Source organism: Notechis scutatus, chromosome 2, assembly GCF_049901735.1.
Source record: "Notechis scutatus isolate UNSWTSFEM ecotype Mainland chromosome 2, rNotScu1.2, whole genome shotgun sequence".
Lineage (NCBI taxonomy): Eukaryota > Metazoa > Chordata > Lepidosauria > Squamata > Elapidae > Notechis > Notechis scutatus.
Window position 1 is genome coordinate 199,121,855 of NC_142010.1, and position 24,685 is coordinate 199,146,539.

Sequence of the window (24,685 nt, forward strand, 5' to 3'; positions counted from 1 at the left end):
TACATTTATAATTAAACTGAGTAGAGTTTATGTAAGGAAGCAAATAGGATTTGATTAACTATAGAATGTATCTCAAGAAAATTAATAACCTTACTGTTTTTTATATTTTATTAATTTAAATTTAATTTTACTAAATTGATTAAAACTAAAGTGTATACATTTTATTAATTCATTTGGAAAAAAGGACATCAATAAGAAAATAGTAGATCAAAAATTTAACAGCTTTCTTTTTATTCTCAATCCCTAAGTAGCAATTTTATTTTCAACCCTAAGTAGCAATTGATCTAAGCCTTAAACATTTCCCAACATGAAATGCAATGGATAAAGAGATCTAAATTATCATTACATTCTGAATTCTTTCAATGCAGTGTTTAAAAATTTGCTAACATTTAAATGTACCCAACATTTCTGCTGCTAAGCAAGACAATTGTTAAGTGAGTTTTGTCCCATTTTGCAACATTTTTTTTTTTGGCCACAGTTGTTAAGGGAACCACTGCAGTTGTTAAGCAAATCTGGCTTATCCCATTGACTTTGCATGTCTGAAACCAGTTGGCAAAGTTGCAAATAGTGATCACATGACCCTGGGACAGTGCAACTCTCACAAATACATGCCAGTTGCTAAGTGCCCAAATTTTGATTATGGAACAATGGGGGTGCTACAATGGTTGTAAGTGCGAAAATTCATCATAAGTCGCTTTTACAATGCCATTTTAACTTAGTATTTGGTCACTAAAATGAACAGTTGTTATTCAAGGATTACCTGTATATTGCTGGAGAGAAATATGTAGCCCTTTAGATATTGCGAGTTAATAATAGAAGTTGTAAACGTCAGTACTTGCCCTTTACATATTTTCTAACATAGTACTAATTCAGGAAGGAACAAAGCACAATAGATGTTAACAGAAGAATGTAGGTGACATCACATGAATGTTCATTCAGTCTAATGCAAATAAAGTTCTTGTGTAATTTTTCTTATCTAAAGACACTGGAAGGCATATGATTTAATCCTACATTGACTTAGATCTCGGAAATGTATTGTTACATTCATTTCCTCCCTATATAACGTGTTTTGGAAAACATTTTTCCAAATAGTATATGCAAATTTATAACAGAGATAACATTATACAACAGGTTGCAGAGGGCCTTGTAGGCATCACCTATGAAGTGCAATACACTCCTATTTTGCCTGACAGCAAAATGTTAGGAAACAATTTTTTGTTATTTACTCACCAGCTGAATACTGCATTTCCAAACATTTTAAACCCATTAACAGGTTCATTGATACAATCTCGTTAGAAATTCAGATCTGCTTCAGGGCTGGAGGATTTATGTGCTGCTGCTAAACAGTTGCTTTATGAACATTCTTTTCTGTAGTGACTGTCATGTTGGCTTACAGGGGTTACAGTCTTCATAATTCTTTCTTTTGTTGAGTTAGGAAGGTGGAGTGGAATGTGTGAAATAGTTTCAGCAACTTAACACTCTAACTCAGTCTTTCTCGACCTTGGCGAGTTGAAGATGGGTAGACTTCAATACCCAGAATTCAGAATTGTATTGAATTCTGGGAATTGAAGTCCATCCATCTTCAACTTAACCAAGGTTAAGAAACCCTGCTCTAACTTGACATTCTAACTTAAAGCTCCCCAAATTGATACTATGGCTTTTCTTAGTGCCCTATTGCCTGTTTATTGATCATAATTATTCTGCTAGCATGACATAGTGTAAAGTGTACTAGTATTAAATTTAGATTTTTAAAAAGGTCTCTACATTCAAAACTACCATTAGAAATTGTTTGGGGATGACGAACCATTCTTAATTCTAAAGATATTGTTAACGTGATTACAGTGAAGGTCATTATTAAGCACTCTTTGCGATTTCTCATTTTCCAGACTTTGCTTTTTTAAAGTCAAAAGTCGGTTTAGATATTTCTGAACAAACTTTGGAACAAGAGAAGTGTCAGTGTTGTAACGACTATGCTGCGCGAGTTTCCTAACAACAAGGAATTGTTGAGGGCTCTGTGAAGTTTCTTACATTCCCACAAATTTAAGCATTAAAGTAAGCCATTTCTGCAATGCTAGAGAAACTGAAGGAAGGTTGACTTTTCTATGTATAGTAATTAATAAAGGAGCTCATATGTTCAATGAGAATGACTGTAAGTATAATAAGCCTCAAGTCTCTACTGGTCTGCTGTAACAACAATGAAAAAAAGCAGTCTGTATTAATTTTTAAACAATGCTTTTATTCAGTGTGTCTTAAGTAAAAAAAAAACCAACAAACAAAATTGGTTGAATTAAATCAGGATTACTGAAATTGTAAGGATCAAATTGTAGTTTCGAATCTTAATTCATTCTCAAATTATCACAGTTCCCTAAATTTGGGCATCACATGCACCTGAGGTTCCATGTGAAACTGAATGCTTGGCTTTCCATATTAGCACAGAAGTAAAAAAAAAAAAAGGGGGGGGGGAGAATATGAACCTGAAGTATCTCATTCTTATATGATACCTGAAGTATCTCATTCTTATATAAAATTCCACCAGTTTACATTAGGACTGGATTCCCCCTCTGCACTAAATAATATTGCTCTGGGGATTTGGCTAGTTTAGGGTTGAGCCTAGATAATATTGCTTATTCAATAGAGAGGCTAACATTTTCTGCTGAATGGATACACACACCTCTATTCACTTTCCAAAAGTTTTTCAATAATTCTCCAAAGCATTCAGAGAGGCTGACCAGAAAGAATAAAAGACTCCAGTGGAGAGGAGCAGTCATAGCAAAATGCCATAGAGCAAGAGGCAGTCTTAGTATATACATTAAGTATATATCTTTTTAAAAGACATAATTTTTTTCCCCTAGAGTTGATCTCTCTAATGTGTTAGACCTGCATGCTTTTGAGGGTGTATCGGGAAAAAGGTAAGATTATATGTTGTTTTTTGTTTTAGAATTCAACTTGTATTTCTGCTATGCCCTGATATTAACAATTGTCCAAATTATGTTTTGTGTTTGCAATGCTATTGTATTAAATGTGTTGTCCTTCTAAGTTTGCAGCAGAAACTTCAGCTTGAAAAAGAACCTCATCCACATCTAGATAAGGTGAATCTGCATTAAGTATGTCTGATTAAAATTTTATTAATTGTATGCATGTGCCTTTTTATGTTCCTTTCCCTTCATCGTTATATCAGCTCCATGAGGTAAACCAGATCCAAAAATTAACCTCAAGGAAGACTAGAACTTAGCCTTTATTGGCTGACTATAATAACAGAATTTTACAAGTCTGTGCTTTTCCTCCTCTCTGTGCATTATCAGTCATCAAGGGATATAAGAAAGAATTCTACCAGATTCAATAGCAATAGCATTTAGAGTTATATACCACTTCACAGTGCTGTACAGCCCTCTCTAAGCAGTTTACAGAGTCAGCATATTGCCCCAACAATCTGGATCCTCATTTTACCAACCTCAGAAGATGGAAGGCTGAGTCAATCTTGAGCCGGTCAGGATCGAACCAATGACAGTTGGCAGAATTAGGCTGCAATATTACATTCTAACCATTTCATCACCACAGCTCAAGTAATAATGAGATGGGAAATAAAAAGTAAGACATTAGATTTTGGATTTGAATACTTTCTAACTTTCAGATTCAGCCCCCATTGGCCTGGATGGACTGGATGATAGGTCAGAAAAAAAACTCTGCCCTCGGTACCAGTCTTAACTTTGCTTTCTTTAATTTCTTTAGCAAGTTGATGCTTGGGCAAGAGAGGTGCAACCTTTCCTGTTTTGCCTGAAGTTATTGCATTTGGGATTCTAAATGGTTCTAATTTATTATGTAAATAAATGTTTATGATCATCAAATATATAGTTCAAGAAAAATATGTACTTTCTTTGTAATATTACATACATTGCATCACATCGCAGTGCATTCCATTAATTTGCAGATTCCATGGATTGCTAAAATAGAATTTTTATTATTAGAACATATTATTTTGCTTTTACTAAAAAACAGAATATAGCCATTTTTATTTATCGATTTTCAGAGTATTGTTACATCAACTTTTGAAGTGCTAGGAAGTGCAACTGAAGAAGACCTAAATGTATTTATTCAAGTAAGTGCTTTATTATTTGCATGAAAAATCCAAATTACTTACTTCATAGATTAACACATCTTCAACTTTAAAAAAAATAAACGCGATTTGAAAGAATTTGGCTTTTCCCCCCAAGAAGATTATTTTATTATGAATGTATAATTCTTCCTATCATTTTTTAATCTCTTTTAGAATCTGTTGTGGGAGAAAAATGTAAAAGACAAGAAAGGTAACCCCATGGAAGTAATAAGACTAAAGGTTCAGTACTCAGTATTATTCTTATTTTCAAAAACGTTACTGTTTTTAATTTGGATGCAGAAAGTGGCTGAATGTGGAAAGTGGGGCATATGCTAATTTGGAATCATCATGTGGTGCTCAACACAAGTGGTGCAGTGGCCCAGAGGTGGAGCTCTTGTCTCACAATCAGGAGGCTGTGAATTCGATCCTAGGTAGAAGCAGGTATTTCTAATTTCTGGGCACACTGACATTATATCTGCTGAACAAAACTCCGCATTGGCGACAGGAAAGGCATCCGGCCATTAAAACACTCTGCTAGTTCCATTCAGTTGCCCAGACTCCAACCCGTAAGGGATTATGGGGTCATTAAAATGATGATGATACGCTGCTCAAAAACTAAAATTCTAAAATTTTGCTCTGTGTATTGCAGCCGTATGTAGTTCTTTTTTCATCAAATTTTAATAATGTCAAAAGGTCTGCACTTTCAACTTCTGTACCTTCTGGAAGAAATGTGTGATATAGTTTCTTTGTGCACAGACATTACACTAATGATAATGACAGAAGGAACTATTTCATGATCTTTGGAACTATAAATAGTCCTTGAATTATGACCAATTGCTTACCGCCAATTTGAAGTTACAACAGATTATGCCAGGGGCACCTTTCAGGTGCTCAGCAACTGACTTGTATTTACGGCTGTTTGCAACATCCCACAGTCAAGTGACCATGTTTTTGCCAAAACAGCATTTACTCCTGGTTTTTAGCAAAAGTGGTCTCTACCAAACAATTGGTTTGCTTAGCGATTCTGCAAAAAAGATTGCAAAATTAGTGACCCACATGGGCTACCCACTTTACAACTGTTATGACTTACAACCATAATGTGCAGTTTTAAGTCAAGGATTATCTGTACAAGGTTGTTGATATTATAGATGTTATGAAGAGATAGAGCAAGTAGTTTTTACCACAACAGACATTTACTTACCTACATATAATATGCTATCCTATTCTTGCTAGGTAGTGAAAAATATTTATACTTGTAGGGCTCCCTTTAGGGTTAATATAGTATCCATTTATTTATTTTTAAAATTATTAGGCTACCCATCTTATCTCAAGGTAACTCTGTCCATCACTGTTAAGATGAAAGGAATCAATTCCTTTTACACCAAGGATCTTAGAATATGTTTTATTTATAGATTCTATACATAGCATTTCCAGACTTTATATTCAATTTATAGAAACCTTCACTAGCCACTTTGCTAATTTTATTTTCTAATCAGGGATTGGTGTCCATCAAAGATAAATCTCATCAGGTGATAGTTCAGGGTGTTTATGAGCTCTATGATCTAGAGGAAACAACTGTGAAATGGAAAGAGGATGAACGAATTAATCGATTGGTCTTAATAGGTAAGAATATGGGCATGACTTATGTCAGTTGTATAACACTATTAATTCTACAAAAAATGGTACTGTATGACACTGTTGTTGTTAACCCTGTTCCACTTGTTAAGTGATTACTACCACTTGCATCCCCCATAGTCTATGTGTAGTTCAAGACTAAGAGTTTGAGTCCAATTCCTAATCTGTAACCATTTGTTGATGCTCATTGCATAGTAGCTTTGTTGATTGGGTAGACTACTTCTTAGAGAAATAAAACATTGCCAAGGGGTTAAGGTCTGCACTTGTTCTTGGATTTCCACAGAGTTTGCAACTAAAGTAGCTCTAGAAAGTTTGTTAGAGAGGAATAAGTCAAAGCATGACAGCTTTTCCTTCATTAATTTACTAAAAGGCAAATGTTCCGGCAGTACAAGTTGGGAGGAGAAATATTAGAACTGGAACTAAGCCAGCCCTTCATGGAATAAGAATGCGGAGGGGGTGGGTGGGAAACAGTGGGAGTTGCATTTGAAGGGTATAACTCTTCATCCAAGCAATTCCCCCAGCATGGTCAGGACAACAAGCAGATCTGAGAAGTCTTGTCTTTGCAAAAAAGTAATTGAAGTAGACTACATGAGAAGAGATGGACCCATACTGACTTCCTGGGGCTTTCCCTTACCTGTTTATCATTTGGTTTTAATAATTTTTTTGGTAAGCATTGGTTGTATTTCAGGCAACAGCATTGTAAAATATTTAAAATGTTTTCAATTTTATATTATTTGTTCCTAGGAAGGAACCTGGATAATGATATCCTTAAAGACCTTTTCATAGCAACTGTGACCAAAAGAGAGGAAAATAGTTGATACCAGCTTCGGAGGAAAAGTGCTTTATAACCCTGCATTTTTTACCAATGGATTATTAAAATATTTTGGGCCTGTTTTCCTTTTTTAATAGTTGAGCCTTATAAAACTATTGCCCATATATAAAATATCAAGTCTGAATTTGTCTAGAATTAGCAATTAATAAAGAAAATATATGTATGTCCTTGAAATGTTACTTCGCCAGTCTTTGTTTAGAATGATTCCATTATTTAAAACACACACACACACTCTTACGGAAATGTATTCTGTACCTCTTTTCCTTCCTTTAGTCCAGGGGTGTCCAACTCATATTGTCACAGCGGTGTCAGGATTTGCGCCCCCTTCGCTAAACTGGGTGGGGGCATGGCCAGCTCGTGACACATCCAGCCCACGGGCCAGGAGTTTGACAGCCTTGCTATACTCCATGTTTGGTAAAGAGGTGCAAAGATTGAACTCTTGCAGTAAATTAAACTTTGACTAGAACTATCCAATACAACCTTTACCAACTTGGAATTCTCCAAATGCATTTGTCTTCAATACCCATAATTTTCAGCCAATACGGCCAATAGATAATGGAGGTTATGTTCAGGACTATATCAGGATAACGATTAGGGAAGGGTGCTCTAATGAACGTTGAAAATGGTTTCTTTAGAGCTGGGGTGTCCAACCTTGGCAACTTTAAGACCTGTGGACTTCAACTCCCAGAGTTCCCCAGCCATCACGAACTCCCAGTTCTGAGAACTGAAATCTACAAGTCTTAAAGTTGCCAGGCTTGGACGCCCCTGTTCTAGAGTAATGAAATCACAGTTCAAATATGAACAGGTTTCTTTAATTTTAACACACTTCTGTTTTTTAAAGTATCGGGATGACACAACTTTACTTTAAAGTAGGAGTGTGAGCCCTCTGCTTGAAAGGAAATTTGAACCCCTCAAAGCATGGCTAGTTCTTTAAAGAGAGAGAAAAATTGTGGCCAGTGATCCCTCTCTCTCTCTCTCTCTGAAAGCAAATTGCAGAAAAACATTCATATTTCACCCTTTTCCATTGCACTGTAAACTGGTTTCTGTTCAGTTGCCTAATTTGGTATAGGGATTGGACTGCTATCCCAAGCACTGACTTCCTAAATCTTTAAAGTAGCACTAATTCTTTGGAAGCCATAGATATAAGGACAAATGGACATATTACATACACCCTGTAATAAAACACTATTAACTCTTCTAATTTACCAGTTGTCTGACTGATTTTCTCATCCTCAGGGTAATTATGTCAGAATTATCAGTGGAAGTGGCTGGTTGACCTTGAAATATTAAAATCAGACTTGTTCTTAAAGTGACATTCTAAACAAGAAGTAACGAGTAAGATCCATTGATATAATTGCAGTAAGATTGCATAAGATCAGGTGCCCAGTACTTCTAATCCAGGGACTGAAATAGTTCAAAACAAGGATGTTCTTTTCTATTTTTTAATGTGATAGGAAAATAATACATTTTGGTGAATTTGATAAGTAGGTTATTTCTTCAGTTCGGCTATTTTAAAAAAAATTGGATAACTCTTTGATGTGTTCTGCAATTTCTAGAAAGAAAATCTTTGTTAATTTTGTAATTAACAAGCTATGTTGAAATTAAATGAATTTAATTAGATGAACAAGCTATGTTTTGAAATTAAACATTCAACAGTATATCTCAATAAGCAATAGCTTAACATTAGAAAGATTATTCTGAAATTTAAATATATTCGAACAGAAATGTATGAATCTACCCTAAGTTATGTTACAAGACAGTAGATGTCTTACTGCCTGATTTACTAATGGGATAAAAAGCATTAAAAAAAGAATTAATTACTTTTACACTGTGGTGCAGTGGTGTCTTATAAATTGTTTCATTTAGTTTAATGTTGATTAATGTGCACATATAAATAAAAATAAGAACTTTGTAAATGTTACCATTCACTTCAAGCTTTGTAATCAATACACTGTTATGCAGTGTAACTTAATTCTAAAGAGGATAGGATGAATGTTCTTATTTATTTTTTAAACACAAATATATTAGAAGCACGTGGCAGAATTTACAATGGGAAAATTACAGGGCTGGGTTAGATCAGTTCCGGAGTACTGTTGGCAAATCAGCTGAACAAGTGACTCTCTTGAACTTTCTGAACCAAGTTTTCTCACCTTTTTATTATTTTGGAGTCTGGTAAGAAAACTGATGGATAATTTATGTTTTCCTGGCACAAATAAATAGTGCTTTCCTGGATTTATCTGTATCATACCGCATACCTATTATAGCATTTTAATATATTTTGACACCTTCATTTACTGCATAGGCAATAGACAAGAATTTTAATGTTTGTGCTTTTTTTTTTGGTCTGGATAAGGGTTTCCTCCCTCTATTTTTTTAAAAAATTAAAAAGGTTCTTTATCCATATCTTAAAGTACTGTCCCTCCCATGATTCGAAAAAATGATTCCTCCCATGATTCGAAAAAAAAACCCTCTATTACTATAAACAAAGTGCTTGTTTCTTCATCTATCGTTTCTTCTCAACCTCTACTTCACACCTTGTATAACCTGGAATACCTCCCCAGTTTATTTTTCCCACTTCAAGAATAAGCCAGGCATTCTTTCTGTGAGTGTCCAGTTTACCTTGCTTTCCAAAAATTTCCACTGCCTAGGGGCTCTTTTCCAGAATACTCTCTGATTTCTGGACCGTAAGCCACCAGAAAGTAGGATAGGCTTTCAAGAAGTCATGCATTTTTTAACCAACATTCAATTACCAAAAAATGGAACAAAAAACCTTAAAATTTTAAGCCCAATAATTAGTTTTAACAGTTGCTACTTCTTTCATATAAACATTCCAAATATTCTTTATTTCAGCTATCTAATGGACTGATTGGATCACATCACCGATCACCATGTTATCAAACAGAATGCATCATTTGGAGAGCTGTGCCATGCCCCTCTTTAAAACCCAATTCACACGTGACACACGGATAGGAGTTCTGAGTTCACCTTTCTATCCGGCATTCCTATCAGAGTCAGAGGGGAAAGGGGGGGGTGTCCCCTCCGATGCGCTTCCCCGACACCCCCCCCCTTCCCCAGGGATGGGAGCATGCCAATGGAAAGGGGGACCCGCCCTCTTCAGGTGACAGGGAGGGTGGAAACAGGGCCATAAAAGACCCCACAGCCTCGAAGCTGGGCCATTCGGTTGCACCGGCTTGCAGGCAGGTCCCCCTCGCCCCCTCTTCGTGACGCGCGTGGATCTTCCCCTTCCTATGAGCCCATCCGGCGAGGACCATCTCCGAGGAGGTCGGAGTTCAGATGGGGAAGAAAGTCCCGGCTTCTTGGGCGAAAGCTGCCGCCGGGGATGTTCCACCCGTCCCAAGGAGATCCGGAGCGGTGGCGCCGGGAGCAGCCAGCCCAGCGGGGCAGCGGAGAAAAGGGCTCCCGGCGCGGAGGCGACGGCCCCCGAGGGGCTGGCCAAGCCCCCTTACTCCTACATCGCGCTGATCACCATGGCCATCCTGCAGAGCCCGCAGCAGCAGCTGCCCCTCAGCGGCATCTGCGCCTTCATCCGCGGCCGCTTCGCCTACTACGGCCGGCGCTTCCCCGCCTGGCAGAACTCCATCCGCCACAACCTCTCGCTCAACGACTGCTTCGTCAAAGTGCCTCGGCAGCCCGGCAGCCCCGGCAAAGGCCACTTGTGGCGCCTCCACCCGGCCTCGCAGGGCATGTTTCACAACGGCAGCTTCCTCCGGCGCAGGCAGCGCTTCAAGCGGCCCGCGCCCCCCTCCGCCGCCGCCGGGATCCTGCTCTTCCCACCTTCCTCTGGTCCCTTACTGCCTCCGGCGGTGGGGCTTCTGCCCGCCTGCGCCTCAGCGGGGGCGGCCCGAGGGCCCGTGCAAGCGGGGAAGGGGCGCCAGGGTCCCGGGGAGGAAGAAAAGCGGCCCCCGGGGGAGGTGGGCCTGCAGGGCGGCGACAGGTGCTCCTTCAGCATCGAGAGCATCATGAAGACGGCGCCCGCCCTGGTGCAGCTGAGCGCTTGGATCCCCTCCTCTGCCGCCGCCGCCGCCGCCTGCAACCGCAGCCAGGCTCTGCTCTCCAGCCCGGAGCGCCTCGTGGCTTCGTGGAAGTCCTTGCTGGCTCCCGGCACCCGTCAGGGTCCCACAGCAGCGCTGTTCGCGGGTCACTCAGAGTTGATCCTCAGCCCGTCTCCTGCCTTCTAGATCCGCGCTCCCTTTCTCTTACCGGACTTTGCAAATTGCTTGCAGGCGGCAGTTGCAAGGAGACGTGGGATCTTTAATCTGACCTCCGGTTGACCTGCTTTAGCAAGCCCCCAACCCCCTGGAAAACTGACGGGGTGGCTCCTTAAATTGGGAGTCATTTTCCTCTTTCGCACCACGCCGATTATGGTGTCTGATCCCCCCCCCCCAACAGCAAAGCATCCTACATAACGAAAAGTTCGTCCTTCAGGCAGCGATTGAGCAAAGTTTACATGTGCTCCACATCTAAGGATCCACTTTAATGCAGTGAAGTGTGACAACTAAAAGAAAGAAAGAAAAAGAAATAAAAGAAAGAAAGAAAGAAAGAAAGAAAGAAAGAAAGAAAGAAAGAAAGAAAAAGAAAAAGAAAAAGAAAGAAAAAAAGAAAGAAAGAAAGAAAGAAAGAAAGAAAGAAAAGAAAAGAAAAAGAAAGAAAAAAAAAGAAAGAAAGAAAGAAAGAAAGAAAGAAAGAAAAAAGAAAGAAAGAAAGAAAGAAAGAAAAAGAAAAAGAAAAAGAAAAAAAAAAGAAAGAAAGAAAGAAAGAAAGAAAGAAAGAAAGAAAGAAAGAAAGAAAAAAGAAAGAAAGAAAAACTTGTCAGGCTATCCTTCTGATTTCTAATCAGAATTGGATTGGAGCTGAACTCATGCCAAAGGACTGCTTATTTGGCTGTCAACATTTTAAATAAATAAAAGCAGAAATGGACAGACTCATATATGAAAGGGCTAAATTGATAAAAGATGTTCCATTTTATGAACAGCATGAGGCACTTTGATTCCCAGGTTTTGCATTTACCTCCTCATAACAACTTGTTTGTGTTTCCTTCTGGTTCAGCAGAAGACTAGGTCCTCTTTTTTTCTTCCCCAAATATTATGGGTTATTCTGGAGACAGTATTAGTCTGGTCCTTTTCATCTATCCTCCCATGTCTCCCAATATAATGTTGTATTCCTCATTAATGATTGTAATCACTCACATTAAAGCTATATAAACCCTACAATCCAAGAAAGTAACCAAGTTTGAAGCTGATCCAAAGAGAGACAAACTCTATGCAGAGGCCAGATGTCCAGGAATCTTCCATTAGATTTGTTTGTCAAACATCAACAGGTTGTTTAGAGCAGCTAAAAATCATAATTCTTTTTGTTATTCCTTACATTCTACTTTCATTCATTTGGTTCAATATTCCTCCTAATTCCCAGCAACTATAAATCAGTTTCGAACCAAAAAGATCTCTTGTTTGTATTTCTACTTTATATTCATTTCTCATCCCTTAGTTTATTCTTTTTACAAAGTATCAAAACGTATTTTGAACTCCAGGCAAACAATTATGGTAGTGTGAGTTAGACTGCCTTTGGTGTGGGAGTCAAAGATAGGTATTTCTCATGTCAACAGATAGATCAGTATGTATTATGCAATCTGTCTTAGGCATCAAGAAGTATCCTATTTAATTTAGTTCTGTAATATGTCCCGCAGCAAAATTTCAAGGGTCAGCTATGAATACAATCAACTTCTATTCCTGGAATGGAGGGAACCTCATTTTATTATTTGCTTCAGACAACAAGATAGTTTTGGATGAATTTTTCTTCAATTCAGTAAAAAAAAGTTAATGGACAGCAGACTGCAGGAAAGCTAAGATAAAGATTGCCAGTGACCCAGCTCATCTGCTGGGATAGATGGAAAATTAAGCATCCTATGTCATCTGCTTGCTTTTTAATATCAAACATATTCTAGGTTTTACATATGAACTTGGGAGGTCTGGATTTTACCAAAACAAACTGTTATCACCTCTGTGAGACTTATGTAAAGGCAAACTATGTGTTATACAGAATCAAATAATAGATTATGATATTACTAAAAACATTTTTGGGAAATTTAGAAAGTTATCTTTTTAATGTTCTGCACATATAAAAATTCCATTTGCAATAAAGTAGTAGATTAGAGGAGCCATGTTAATTTTTGGTGGTTCTTTGTGTGTAAGTTATATGTAGGATTTTTTTTTCAATGTGGGGAGAATTTTTTTAAAAAATCATACAGTACTACATCTGTGTGTAAAATTTGCTCTCATTTTTGGTTAAGTGTGTGTTTAGGCTAAACATTATCTCATAGCCCCAGACTGCTGAATCAAAAAACATCTATCTACTAGCCCACACTGGACCAGTAAGGCAAAATACAGTCCATAATCTTCAATGAAGAAGCTTTCACTCTGCAGCGGAATGATTTCAGTTGATAAAAAAAAACCACATCTTTTCCTATCAGATTGTATTATATTAAGCATTTATAATTCCATGCTTCTTTATGCAACTTTCAATTTCTGTACAGCTTTTGCATTTAACATCAAGCTTCTAACCATACATATCAACACAGGCTTTTGCTTATACAATATGTTAACTATAAATGGCAAAATATGTCAAAGCAGTTGGAAAACAGCTGAAGATGGCACTTTATCCTGCAGTGGATTGACCTGGGCTAACAATGAAAACTATGTGTGTCTGTCTGTCATCTACATCTATCTATCTATCTATCTATCTATCTATCTATCTATCTATCTATCTATCTATCTACCTATCTATCTATCTATCTATCTATCTATCTATCATCTATCTATCTACCTACCTATCTATCTATCTGCCTATCTACCTACCTACCTACCTACCTATCTATCTACCTACCTATCTATCTATCTATCTATCTATCTATCTATCTATCTATCTATCTATCTATCTATCTATCTACCTATCTATCTATCTATCTACCTACCTACCTACCTACCTATCTACCTATCTATCTATCTATCTATCTATCTATCTATCTATCTATCTATCTATCTATCTATCAACATCCATCTAAACATATATGGATGCATACACACATATACCTATGACTTAACTTTATTTGGAAATTTGTCTTGATAGCATACATATATTACAAGTGCAACCAATTAAAGGATATAAGATATATTTTATTAACAAAAAACAAAACTGCTTCTGAATTTATTTTAATAGTGGTTAACAATTTTTTTCCAAGATTACCACATTTTTTGTACAGCTGAACTATACTGTTCTGATTAAGGTTATGTGTATCTTGAAAAAATATATACAATGAAGATTTTTCACTCCAGGTGGCGCTATTTAACCACTTTCTCGGGTATTTTTAAAAGTTTAAAATACAGGCTGTTTTGGATTTCTGTTGTCAGAATACTTTTCTTGCTTGTTTTTCAAATTATTAAATATTATTTTGATTTTTTTATTACTGTATTCTAGGATTGGTGGCATTATTGTGGATGATTTATTTAAGGTTTGCTCCAAGAAGAAAAGCAGCACTGGGTAAGTTTCTGAGCCTGCTATAGGGTTTAAAGGGAGGAAGAGAAAAAAGGGATGCAATATAGTGAGATTAACATTATGAGTTTTATCTGGAATATTTGCTACTATTTTTGCAGATTTTGTCAGAAAAACATCTTGGGCTGAAAAGGTTTGCATTTCTACAGTAGCCTCCCTTTAATTACCCTCCATTTCAAATATATTAGCTCTAAAACAATACTTACCCCGAATATTAAGAAAAGCTTAGAATTATACATACATAATGATATCTGATTAATGCAATCTCATATCAATATCATAGATTAAAATACATATGCATATCTTAGCATGTGAATATTTTTAAAGTAATTACAAGCAGCGAGCTGCATAAAAATAGTATTTTTTCTGACGATTCACAAAAATCATTTTACTTTTTCCATAACTTTAATTCCCAGGAGCTTATTGTAACATTTCACAAAGATTATTAGCAGTTATTCAACACTTAGTCTTTCTATGCAGAACATTCAGGCAGTTAAGAAAGTACCCAATACAGCAGTGAAATAAACAGAAAATATCCATATGTAATGTAACAGGGATTTATATTACAATTGCTTTATTTTTCATTATGTCTACATGTTAAACAATTTTTAAGATAGCTCAGGACAAGAGATAAGTGTTCATAATAAAAATATAGTAATAGAATTGATAGAGCTTTTCACTGAAAGTGGAAGCCGGATGAAGTAGAAAATCTAGCAGATGCTAAATAAGTTTATCTTTTAATATTTTTTTATGTCCACAGGAATGGTTCTATTTACCCTTGGTTTAAATAGAAAACTGGTAAATGTGCATTCTGAACTTACAAACAAGTTTATATATATATATATAATAAAAGGAAAAAGAAGGAACATTATTCCAGAAATTTCTTTTGCATCTTTGTAAATCCCAAATAGTTTTCCAAAGCTTGCTTCACAATAATTAGGTTTGGCAACAACCTTTGTAAAGGAAGAACATGCACAGTAATCTTTTGCTGCATATCTCTACTTGCAGAAATATAATGGAAAGTAAGCTTAAACTAAAAGCATTTGGTAAACCTGCCAAGAGTAGAAATTGAGAAATCTGATACCTTAGTTTTCAAACATGATTTATGCACTGTGGCTGTTCTAATGCTCCATATGAACTGACTGAACATCCTAGAATTTGTTTCAGAGTGTTTTCTAATATGCAAGTCTTACATTACAAACATGGTACCGTACTACCCCACCCTTTATTTACACTTAGGGTGGTGCTTAAATCATTTCATCATTTATCTGAAAGTGATGAATTTCTGGTTTCCAGAAGACATTGAACTTCTTCGTGTTTTGTCCTCACATATATATACTTAGTTTCCATTTGGTGTTTTTCTCCAAATACTGGTGGTCCTTATTAACTGAAGTGCCTTGTTTAGTGACTGTTTGCAGTTACAACTGTGATGAAAAAGTAATTTTACTACCAGGCCCTGCATTTACTACTTTGACAGGTCTGTAAAGCAATGGAAAGCTGAAATGACATCGTAAGCACAGTTACAGCTTCACTTAGTGGCTGCTTCACTTAACTCTGAGTTGCTGATCTAATTGTGGTCACTAAATGAGGGCTTCCTGTAAGCATAGTCTTGTAGATAAGTTTAAAATCAAGTATTTCAGCTAAACAAAGCTGTTAAGCAAGCTGCAATTAAATAATTCCTATTTCTTGATTAACATTTAAAAAATTCAAACTGGTCTATACAGCACACGGTATTTTAAGGTCCTTCATCCATTTTCTCTTCCTGTAATTAATGCCACCCATTGAGTCAAGGGTTTCATCAGTGATTAAATGCATATCACAATGTACATAAAGTTCATCATTTATGTAGGTGCATACAAAACATGAGATATAGACGAAAGGAGTAGTTTGTGTGGGCAGATCACAACTTTTCCATTATTTTCCTTTGTGTACATTCATGTTCTAATAGACACCTTCTCAAAGACATAATGATGGTGTCCACCCTACTCCCTGTTCCATAAACTAGCAGATAATATGAAACTGGGTAGACTAAACCATGAGGTTTACCATGGGTAAGCATGGCATGCAAATATCACCCCTGCCTGTGACTTTATATGGAGTAAGCCTGGTGAATTCCTTCCTGCAATGTCTACAATCAACAGCTGCCTGACCAAAACTTGCTGGTTAGAATTCCTGAGGTATAAGTTTATCCCATTTAAACATACAGGAGAAATACTCACAGTATTTAGGAACTTTAAGCATAGGAATATGCTTATCTTCCCTTGACATGATAAGAAACTGAATTGTTATATGTCAGTCAGTGTTCTCTTATTGTGATGTATTTTTTTCTTCCATATTCTCTTCCAGCCAGTCTTGTCCCTAACTATCTCTGGCATCATCGGAGTAATGGATCCAAAATAGCACAGTGAGGAAACAGTATATTATTTATTGGGTAAGTTTAGATTCTGAACTTAATGGTCTTACTGCTCTTTGGATGGTAAATTGTGTTAAGATTAGAATATGTTCTAGTTTAGTCAGGGCTATCCCAATTTGGGGCTGAGAAGCCTACTGGCATTAAAAAAAGTCCTTATCGAGTCCTTATCTAAGGGTTTGAAAATATGATAATAATGTAGTACAGTCCTGTCGATCTGGTGCATGGAGACCTAGGATTTAAACTCAAAGGAGAAAGAGGAAAAAGTGATTCCTTCTTCTGAAATAAGCCATTACGGAGTGGCTTCCATTTAACCACCAAAGATGATTCTTTATTTTTTCTGGCTGGATTTCTGACCCAGGGGAGAAAGACCAAATTCATTTAAAAAAGCAAAAAGGACAGAAAGAACAGAAAGAACAACACCAAGAAAGAACTGGACAAACCCCCCCCCCCCAAAAAAGAGAGAGAGATGCAACACAACCCTGAATAAAATTCTGTGAACATTATATTTTGCATCAGTCTTCTTTTCTTCCACCTTCCTCTCCTTTCCTTGTATCTTACACAGTGCAAACCGTTGGTGGGGCTTGTAAAATTACTGATTTTAAAGAGCCATTATAGCAACTTTATTTGGCTGAAGAACTAAGCAGATAATGTTTAATTAATTACCATTTGAAGGAGACTGCTTCCAATATTAGAAAAAGGGAACGCCTAACCTTGTTTTTAAAGTATTTTCAAAAATGCTGACTTGAAAACTCACCTGCTACCAAGGCCCAAAGTAAACCGGAGGGGGGGGCGGGGAAGGTTACTAAACCAAATCCAAGTTATTGAAGGAACCCAACTGCACTGTCAATGCTGGCGTGTCATGCGATCGCTTGGAAATACATAACCTTTCATCCTGGTTGATCCCATTGTCCTAACAGAACATTGTCCTAATGCTTTTAGCATGTGGGTGTATGAGCAAACTTCCACCCCCCCCCCCCTTACACACCTTATGCTCTCTTTTAGCTGATCCAAAAGAGTCTTCCCAAACCAGCAAGGCGAAAAGCGCGCCGGGCTGATCTATAAAGGGGCTGGGCAGCTTTGTGCAAAATAGAAAGTTGGAGGACTGACAGGATGTGATCCTCTGGAACAAATGTCTTTCAGAGAGAGAGAGAGACGCCCCAGCTTCTAGTTACATCTCTGGCAGCGGACAACAGTTCTCAGCTTTGCTTACCAGGGTTATTACTGGCCGAGGCTGCTGCCTGCAAAAGAGGCTTTGCCAGCCCCCTCGTGTCCTTCTTTGAAAAGGGCAGCTGGCTTGTCCCGGAGGACATTGCAGAGAGGGAGAGCGCGGGGCAAAGCGGCTGCGAGCGCCCCGGGCGGGAAGAAGCCTCTTGCTCTTCGCTTTCCTGAAGCGAACTTGCCAATCGGCATCATGCACAGCTACGGGACGCCGAGGCAGAACGAGGATTAAGGCGGGAAAAGAGGCGCGGTGGGGTGGCTGGGCAGGGCGGGGCGGCGCTGGGAGCTCATCCTTCTCCTAAGGGGAGCGCCGCGGGCGAGAAACATCGCCGCGCCGACCGAAAGAAGCTCCTCGCCGGGATCCCGTGCAGGCTAGAAGCCGAGCGCCATGGAGGGGAGCCCGATCCCAGTGCTGACCATGCAGACGGTCCCGTACGAGGACCAGAAGCCGACGGGCGGCGGAGGGCTGAGGAGGCCCACCGCGGTCTTCGAGGGCCAGCGCAATTACTTGCCTAACTTCATCCAGAGCCTGCTGTCCTCCATCGACCTGCGCGACCGCCAGGGCTGCACCATGGTGGTGGGCAGCGACGGCAGGTACTTCAGCAGGACGGCCACCGAGGTGGTGGTGCAGATGGCGGCAGCTAACGGGGTAAGGGCGGCGCCTCCCTTGGCTCCTCAGGAGCTTGGTTGAAGGCGGACTTTTCTCCAGCGGGATATCACCCACCCAGCACGTCTAACCCGGGTCATGAGGATGATATTAGGGCAATCTGTCCTTCTTATCCATTTTGGAGAATTCTGAATTCAAAAAGAGGTTGGATCCAGTTGATCTCGAAAAAACCAATTCATAAGGTCAACTGGATCCGATCTCCTTTTGAATCTTCAAGTTGTCATTATTCTAGTGGATAATGGATTGGATCCATAGGGTAATGGATCTGCAGCCCATGATTTATTCTATCACATCTTATTACAGATGCGTAGAATATATATACTGTCACACGCCATCTGGCCTTCTGTTATCCATGGCTTCCATCCAATTAATTTATATCTATAATGGCCCATCCTTTCCTTTGTAGATCTGTTTGCTAGCCTGCCCTTCATTGCTCCATCTGTGTAAGTTCCTGACTGTTGTAGTGTGCTACAGGACTTGTACTGACTGGTTTGTTGTGAATGTTAGAGAACAGCTGTTGATAGTTTACAGTTTACTGGGGTCTATTTTGGAAGCTCACTAAGTTTTCTGTGTTTGACATATTGAGTTTGACATATTTACTCCAATAGTATATGGGGAAAATGCAGTGGTTTTTCACTGTGTTATCTTGCCTTCCACCATATCTATCAAATTGTTTTTTTTCACTGTGTTATCTTGCCTTCCATCATATATATCAAATCTTCCAAAGTCTTTGTCTAATTTCCCCCCTCTAGTGTAGCGTTCCATTGATTTTGTTATTCACTCAATCTGCCTGATCGTGTAGTTTGCCTGTGGCATGCTTTCAGCTGTTCCAGCCTTTTCATGACCTACCATGAAAGTATCAGACACCAACATTTTAGCCTAGCGTATAGTGCAAACTCAGTCTGGTTAATTCAGAGTGTTATGTGAAACCAGAAGTTGTGTTAGTTGTGGTGAAATACGTGTAAGTTGTGAGAATTCAGCCAGTATTCACTCTTGTAATTTATATTTCCATAATTTCATAGAATAAGGAGGAATTGAAGTCTGTGAGGTGAAAAGTTACAGTTTCTCAAGCATTCCTTTGGTTTAAAAGAAGTTCCATCATACCAGTAAATCTATTTAGGAAGAAATATGTGCCCTTAGACATAATTAAGGCCGATTTATAAGTTCAAAACCCATAATTTCAATGTAACAAGGATATGTTTAATATCCAAGCTATACATATTGAATAGTTGTATTTTTGAAGGCCACACAGTATATTTCTGACTCAGTGACATCTGCCTGACCTTTTTCTTGGCTTGCAGAGAATAAGGAATCACCCTCTGAAGAGACAATAGTACATTTGCTGTGGGAAAGTATTGGAGACAAATCTTCCTTGGAAGGAAATTAGAACATACAGCCAAACCCTCTGCAAATGTCTTTCATACTTTTACTGAATAATTTTGACATGTTCCTTGTTATGTTCTTTACAAAGAGAGAGATAATCTAAAAAGGAGTGCCCACCCTTTTTATTTTCTACTGATATTAAGCTGGATTTGATGGCGCACTTCTTGGCACCTCGGTAGATTGCTCACTTCCACAACAACACACAAAAAAGTTTATGAATAACCTATAATAAACCAGATATAAACTTGAATAGACATAATCTGAAGCTAGCGACTGTAAAGAGCAAAGCACAAATTGGAGATAAAGGAGATTAAAAGATAGAATAAGCAAGACCAAAAAGGCTGCTAATTAGATAGCATGATTTCCAAGGCTAAATCTATCTTACCTGTAGGATTTTATCAGATGAATTGGAAACGCTGTCTCTTCCTCTTTTGCTCCTGATTAAGGCACAAACATGGCCCGGTAATGTTTTTTTCTGCCATGTTGGTTTTTCACTGCCAGCCCTCTTCCCAGCTCCAGTCTCTTGACAGGCATCCTTCCCTTATTCAGGTCTAAATTTTATGTTTGTTTGTTTTTTTGTTCTGATATAATTTTAATGGCTAAAGTTTGTTACCCTTCACTGACCATTTGATTGCTGGTGTGGTTGGGTTTAGGATTTCCATAGTAGTAGTAGTTGTTGTTGTTATTTTGTCACTTAAGATTGCTGTAGTTATGCTCCTTTCTGGCTGGCTGCTGGGTTTGGTCCTCTGTGTCCAATTTGGCTTGGACTTCAGAGACCTCTGCTCGATAATGTCTGATTGGTGTTTTGCATAAGACTTTTCAGGTCTTGGATGGATTCCTCAGATAGTAAACATAGCAGGGGTCTCCAACCTTGGCAACTTTAAGACTTGTGGACTTCAACTCCCAGAGTTCTTTAGACAGCTTTGCTAAGCTGTGGCTAAGCTAGCTAAGGAACTCTGGGAGTTGAAGTCTAGAAGTCTTAAAGTTGCCAAGGTTGGAGACCCCTGAAACAAAGAACAAATCCTTGTTCCACAGAAGAGTTAGTTAGATAGAACCCATTGGTCTAAGCTATTGTCTATACTCACTTTGCCCACTTAGGGAAAGTGATTGATGGCCCACAGGTAACACAGGAAAGAAGGAGAATCCATCAGTCCCTTGTCTTAACCTGGTACACAATAGGTAAGGATAATGCAATCTGGTGACATTGTTTTATGGTAAAACGGGAATCTGAATGGGGCCAGTCAACATTGTGCTGACATATTGTTTTGCTGACTAAACAACTGCTGGAGAGCATATTAACTCAGCAGTGAGGAAGAGCCGTGTGAGTTCTGATTGGAATAGTTTCTGGAAAATATTTTAACTAGCCTAGGGTATAATTGATCACCCACACAGCATGTACTTGTTCCAGTAGATTCTTTCTTTATCCCGTCCCATTACTTGGATATTTTTTCCATACTGTACAGAATCAGCACTTTAATTCCCGCCCCCGTTGCTTTGCATTTTGGAGCCCCCTGGTTAAATAATCCAAATTGCTGACATTAAAAAAGATCTAACCTTTCCTCTGTTGTACACATCAGACTTGACCTTCCCCGTAAGTTACCCTGTTTTCCCGAAAATACAACCTACCCTGAAAGTAAGTCCTAGCTTGATTTTTACATGTGCACCCAATATTAAGCGCTACTCCCAAAATAAGCCCTAATTAAGATCCCACACACTCCAGAGTGGATGGGTAATAATTAAGCTAGGGATGGGGTGTGTGTGTGGAGCCATCCTACTACTTACCTTTGGACAGTTGTAGCCAGGCCTCGCACATCCCAACACCAGCCTTGCTAGCCTATTTCTTCTGCAGCCAGCAAGGCTGGCAAGCTTTCCTGAAGGCCTCTGTAGCTGATAACAAAACTCCGGAACAATCTGGAGCTCTGTTATCGGCTGCAGAGGCCTTCAGGTAAGTCTTGCTGGCCGCAGAAGAAGTTATTGAAGCCTCTGTCAGCGAAAAGGAGGCCAGGGGCGATGTGCGCTAGTGAGGTTAGTCAGGGGATGACTTCTCCTGAAAATAAGACCTGGTGCCTTTTTCTGTGGCAAAAAATATAAGGCGGAGTTTTATTTTCGGGAAAACACGGTATGTCAGGAGGACAGATCAGACGACTACATTGTAATCATTTATTTGTGATTATTTTGTTATAACTGCAGGTTATAGCGCTGCTATTTTGACATCATAGTTGCAACCATTTCCTTATCAAATGCCATCATAATTTAGAATTAGTTAAATGTTCATTGTATTCTTGAAAAATCTGACTTGTCACGAACGCTGAGACTTTCTTCTTTTAATCTAATCTTGTTAAATTTGTTGAGGAAAAAATATAAGTGACAGAAACAATCTGTTCTTATAGTTGTGGAATGTGGGAAAGAGCTGAAGAACATGCTTTGTATGGGAAAAAATCCCATGTTTGATCCAGAATCTTAAAAACATGCCTCTTATTTGACTGTTTGCCAGTAATGGCAGTTATGAGCCAGAAGCATTAAAAATACAGTATTACTTTCTATAAGACAGCTTTCAGTTTCAATGCACTACAACATTGATTACACTGGGAAAATATTAGCTGGTTCATACCTTGCATTAAGCAGTGTTTTTTATTAATTATGGTTTATTGACTAAATTACAGTCGGCCAGTATCACACAGTAAGGTAAGCCATGAAAACTGGTTGAGAAACCAAAATGGACAGTGTATGGAGATTCTCAATCATCCAGATCATGATTGTCCTAAAAGTGTTTTCCCAAAAGGCAACTGGACTTTCTTGTTTTTTTTTCTTTGAAAACATTTTGCTTCTCATCCAAGAAGCTTCTTCAAACAAGTTACTTTAAGTGATGTGAACTTGGCCGTTATGAAGAACATATAAGGAATAATAAAATAAAACCTTGGCAGCATCTGAGATGTTCGTAATCTTTTTGTCTATGGCTATATCAAAGTTGATTTATTGGTTTAAATATATGACAATTATGAAACAGGTTGGTTGAAGTGGCAATTCCTAGACTTTTCCTTAACAAGTGTTTTATATTTTTATATATGGGACATTAGAATTCTGATAATAGTACCTTGACTTAATACTGATAGACAGAAATAGTTTTACATTCCACGAAATGTATTAAAAGTCAAGGCATATTAAAGGTTTTTTTTTAACAAACTATGTCATTTTGATTTTAAGGCAAGGCAGAGAGAATTTAGAACAATCCATTATTTGAATGTATAGGGTTTGCTAGCTCAAACATTCTAGACGCTCTGGTCAAGTATGCTTTAAACATGTCCCAGTTTCTTCAGCTCATTTTTATTTTTGTTAAAAGAAAAGAAAACATAGCATTTTGAGAAATATTCTTCTATGGTTTCCGAAAAGGAGTTGCATGATTAAAAGCTCCTTCGCACACAACACGCTCCCACCACAGCTAGACTGGGCGTTGGTAGAAGTTACCGTGAACGCCCTTTCTATCTATGCTGCGAGAGAGCCCAGGATGGGTTGACTCCTTCCTATGACGTCATTTAGCTGAGTCTGTACTAAGATATAAAAGCCAGCCCCCGGGAGAGACCCCAGCTTTGGCGAAGATACTTGACAGACTGAAAGGTGTCTCTGAAAGCCCAAAATAAATACAGAAATATGTCTTACCCTCTCCGGACAAATCAAGGGAGGGGCTGGGCTGGGCTCTCTCGCAGCATAGATAGAAAGGGCGTTCACGGTAACTTCTACCAACGCCCAACGGTAACTTCTCCTCCATGCTGCATCGAGAGCCCAGGATGGGACATACCAAAGCTTGCATGTCCACAGGCGGGTCCTCGTCCAGCTCATCACACCGACTGTGGAACCACTCGTTGAAGCATCCGTCTGCCGAAGGCTGCAGTCACCGAGGCAAAAGCATCCAGACGGTAGTGTCTGATGAAAGGAGACGGGGATGTCCACATGGCTGCACGACAAATCTCCTCCAAAGATGCTTGGGTCGCCCAGGCAGCAGAAGTGGCCGTGCTTCTGGTAGAGTGCGCCGTCAGACCTCGGGGAACCGGAAGGGCCGCAGCTTTGTAGGCCTGCTCAATGCAAGACCTGACCCACCTGCTAATAGTAGGAGAAGAGGCCTTGTGCCCCAAGTGAGAAGGGAAAAAGGAAACAAGCATGGCTTCCGACTTCCTGAAGGAGGAAGTGCGCTTAATGTATATTCTAAAAGCCCTTCTTACGTCTAGCATGTGCCACTGCCGCTCTAAGTCATGGTGTGGGAGAAGACAGAAGTCAGGCAAAACAATGTCCTGGTACCTGTGAAACCAGTTGTTAACCTTCGGAATAAATGAGGGGTCCAGATGAAGAACAACCCTAACATCATGAAAGGAACAAAGGTCCTGTCTGATGGAAAGCACAGCAAGCTCGGAAACCCTCCTGGCAAAAGTGATGGCAACAAGGAACACTACCTTCAGAGTCAGGAAACGGAGAGACACTGTTCTAAGGGGTTCAAAGGGGGGCTTTGTAAGGGCATTAAGGACCATATGAAGGTCCCAGGAAGGATACCTGTGAACCACTGGTGGGTGCAGGTTGGAAGCCCCTTTCAAAAACCTCCTGACTGAAGTGCGATGGGATAAGGAAGGAAACAAACCCCATGAAAGGACTGAGGAGAGGGCCGCAACCTGCCTGCGTAAGGTGTTGGGGGCCAAACCTTTCTCCAGCCCATACTGAAGGAAGCTAAGAACTTCTGCCAACTGGGCTGAAGCAGGAGAAAGACCCTCCCTGAGGCACCATCGGGAAAAAGCCTTCCAGGTGGCATCATAGGTGCGCCTTGTAGAAGGTTTGCTAGAGGCCAGGATAGTGAGGATGACCCTTTCTGCCGCTCAAGTGCCACACCGTCAG

General features: G+C 39.1%; 3 protein-coding genes across 9 annotated transcripts in view; all 3 read left to right on the forward strand.

Annotated features, from left to right (window-relative positions):
• LOC113428592 (zinc-regulated GTPase metalloprotein activator 1A-like) overlaps positions 1 to 6,734 on the forward strand; it is a 28,230-nt gene extending 21,496 nt beyond the window's left edge. For 3 of the 7 annotated variants that reach the window (XR_015748036.1, XR_015748037.1, XR_015748035.1), the window contains exons 11-16: positions 2,853 to 2,909; positions 3,038 to 3,089; positions 4,028 to 4,096; positions 4,268 to 4,304; positions 5,590 to 5,716; positions 6,473 to 6,734. Coding sequence is in view for 4 of the 7 variants with exons in the window: in XM_087957784.1 (XP_087813910.1) it covers positions 2,853 to 2,909; positions 3,038 to 3,089; positions 4,028 to 4,096; positions 4,268 to 4,333; positions 5,590 to 5,716; positions 6,473 to 6,546 (445 nt within the window). In the remaining 3 variants the exon portion in view is untranslated. Of the gene's footprint in view, positions 1 to 2,852; positions 2,910 to 3,037; positions 3,090 to 4,027; positions 4,097 to 4,267; positions 4,334 to 5,589; positions 5,717 to 6,472 lie in introns of all 7 variants that reach the window. The other 4 variants (XM_087957784.1, XM_087957785.1, XM_087957783.1 and 1 more) reach the window with 2 other exon arrangements.
• A 2,742-nt stretch (positions 6,735 to 9,476) lies between these two features.
• Positions 9,477 to 10,926, forward strand: LOC148132467 (uncharacterized). Its single transcript, XM_087954103.1, has one exon. The coding sequence runs from the start codon at positions 9,809 to 9,811 to the stop codon at positions 10,757 to 10,759; it is 951 nt and encodes a 316-aa protein (XP_087810229.1). The 5' UTR covers positions 9,477 to 9,808; the 3' UTR covers positions 10,760 to 10,926.
• Positions 10,927 to 17,847: 6,921 nt separating this feature from the next.
• PGM5 (phosphoglucomutase 5) overlaps positions 17,848 to 24,685 on the forward strand; it is a 65,838-nt gene continuing 59,000 nt past the window's right edge. Inside the window, exon 1 of the mRNA XM_026675547.2 lies at positions 17,848 to 18,406. Coding sequence (XP_026531332.1) covers positions 18,146 to 18,406 — 261 coding nt within the window. The 5' untranslated portion in view covers positions 17,848 to 18,145. The remainder of the gene's footprint in view (positions 18,407 to 24,685) is intronic.

Excerpts from the sequence above, each read along its gene's own strand:
- LOC148132467 (XM_087954103.1), top strand. The coding sequence starts at position 9,809 with ATGAGCCCATCCGGCGAGGACCATCTCCGAGGAGGTCGGAGTTCAGAT.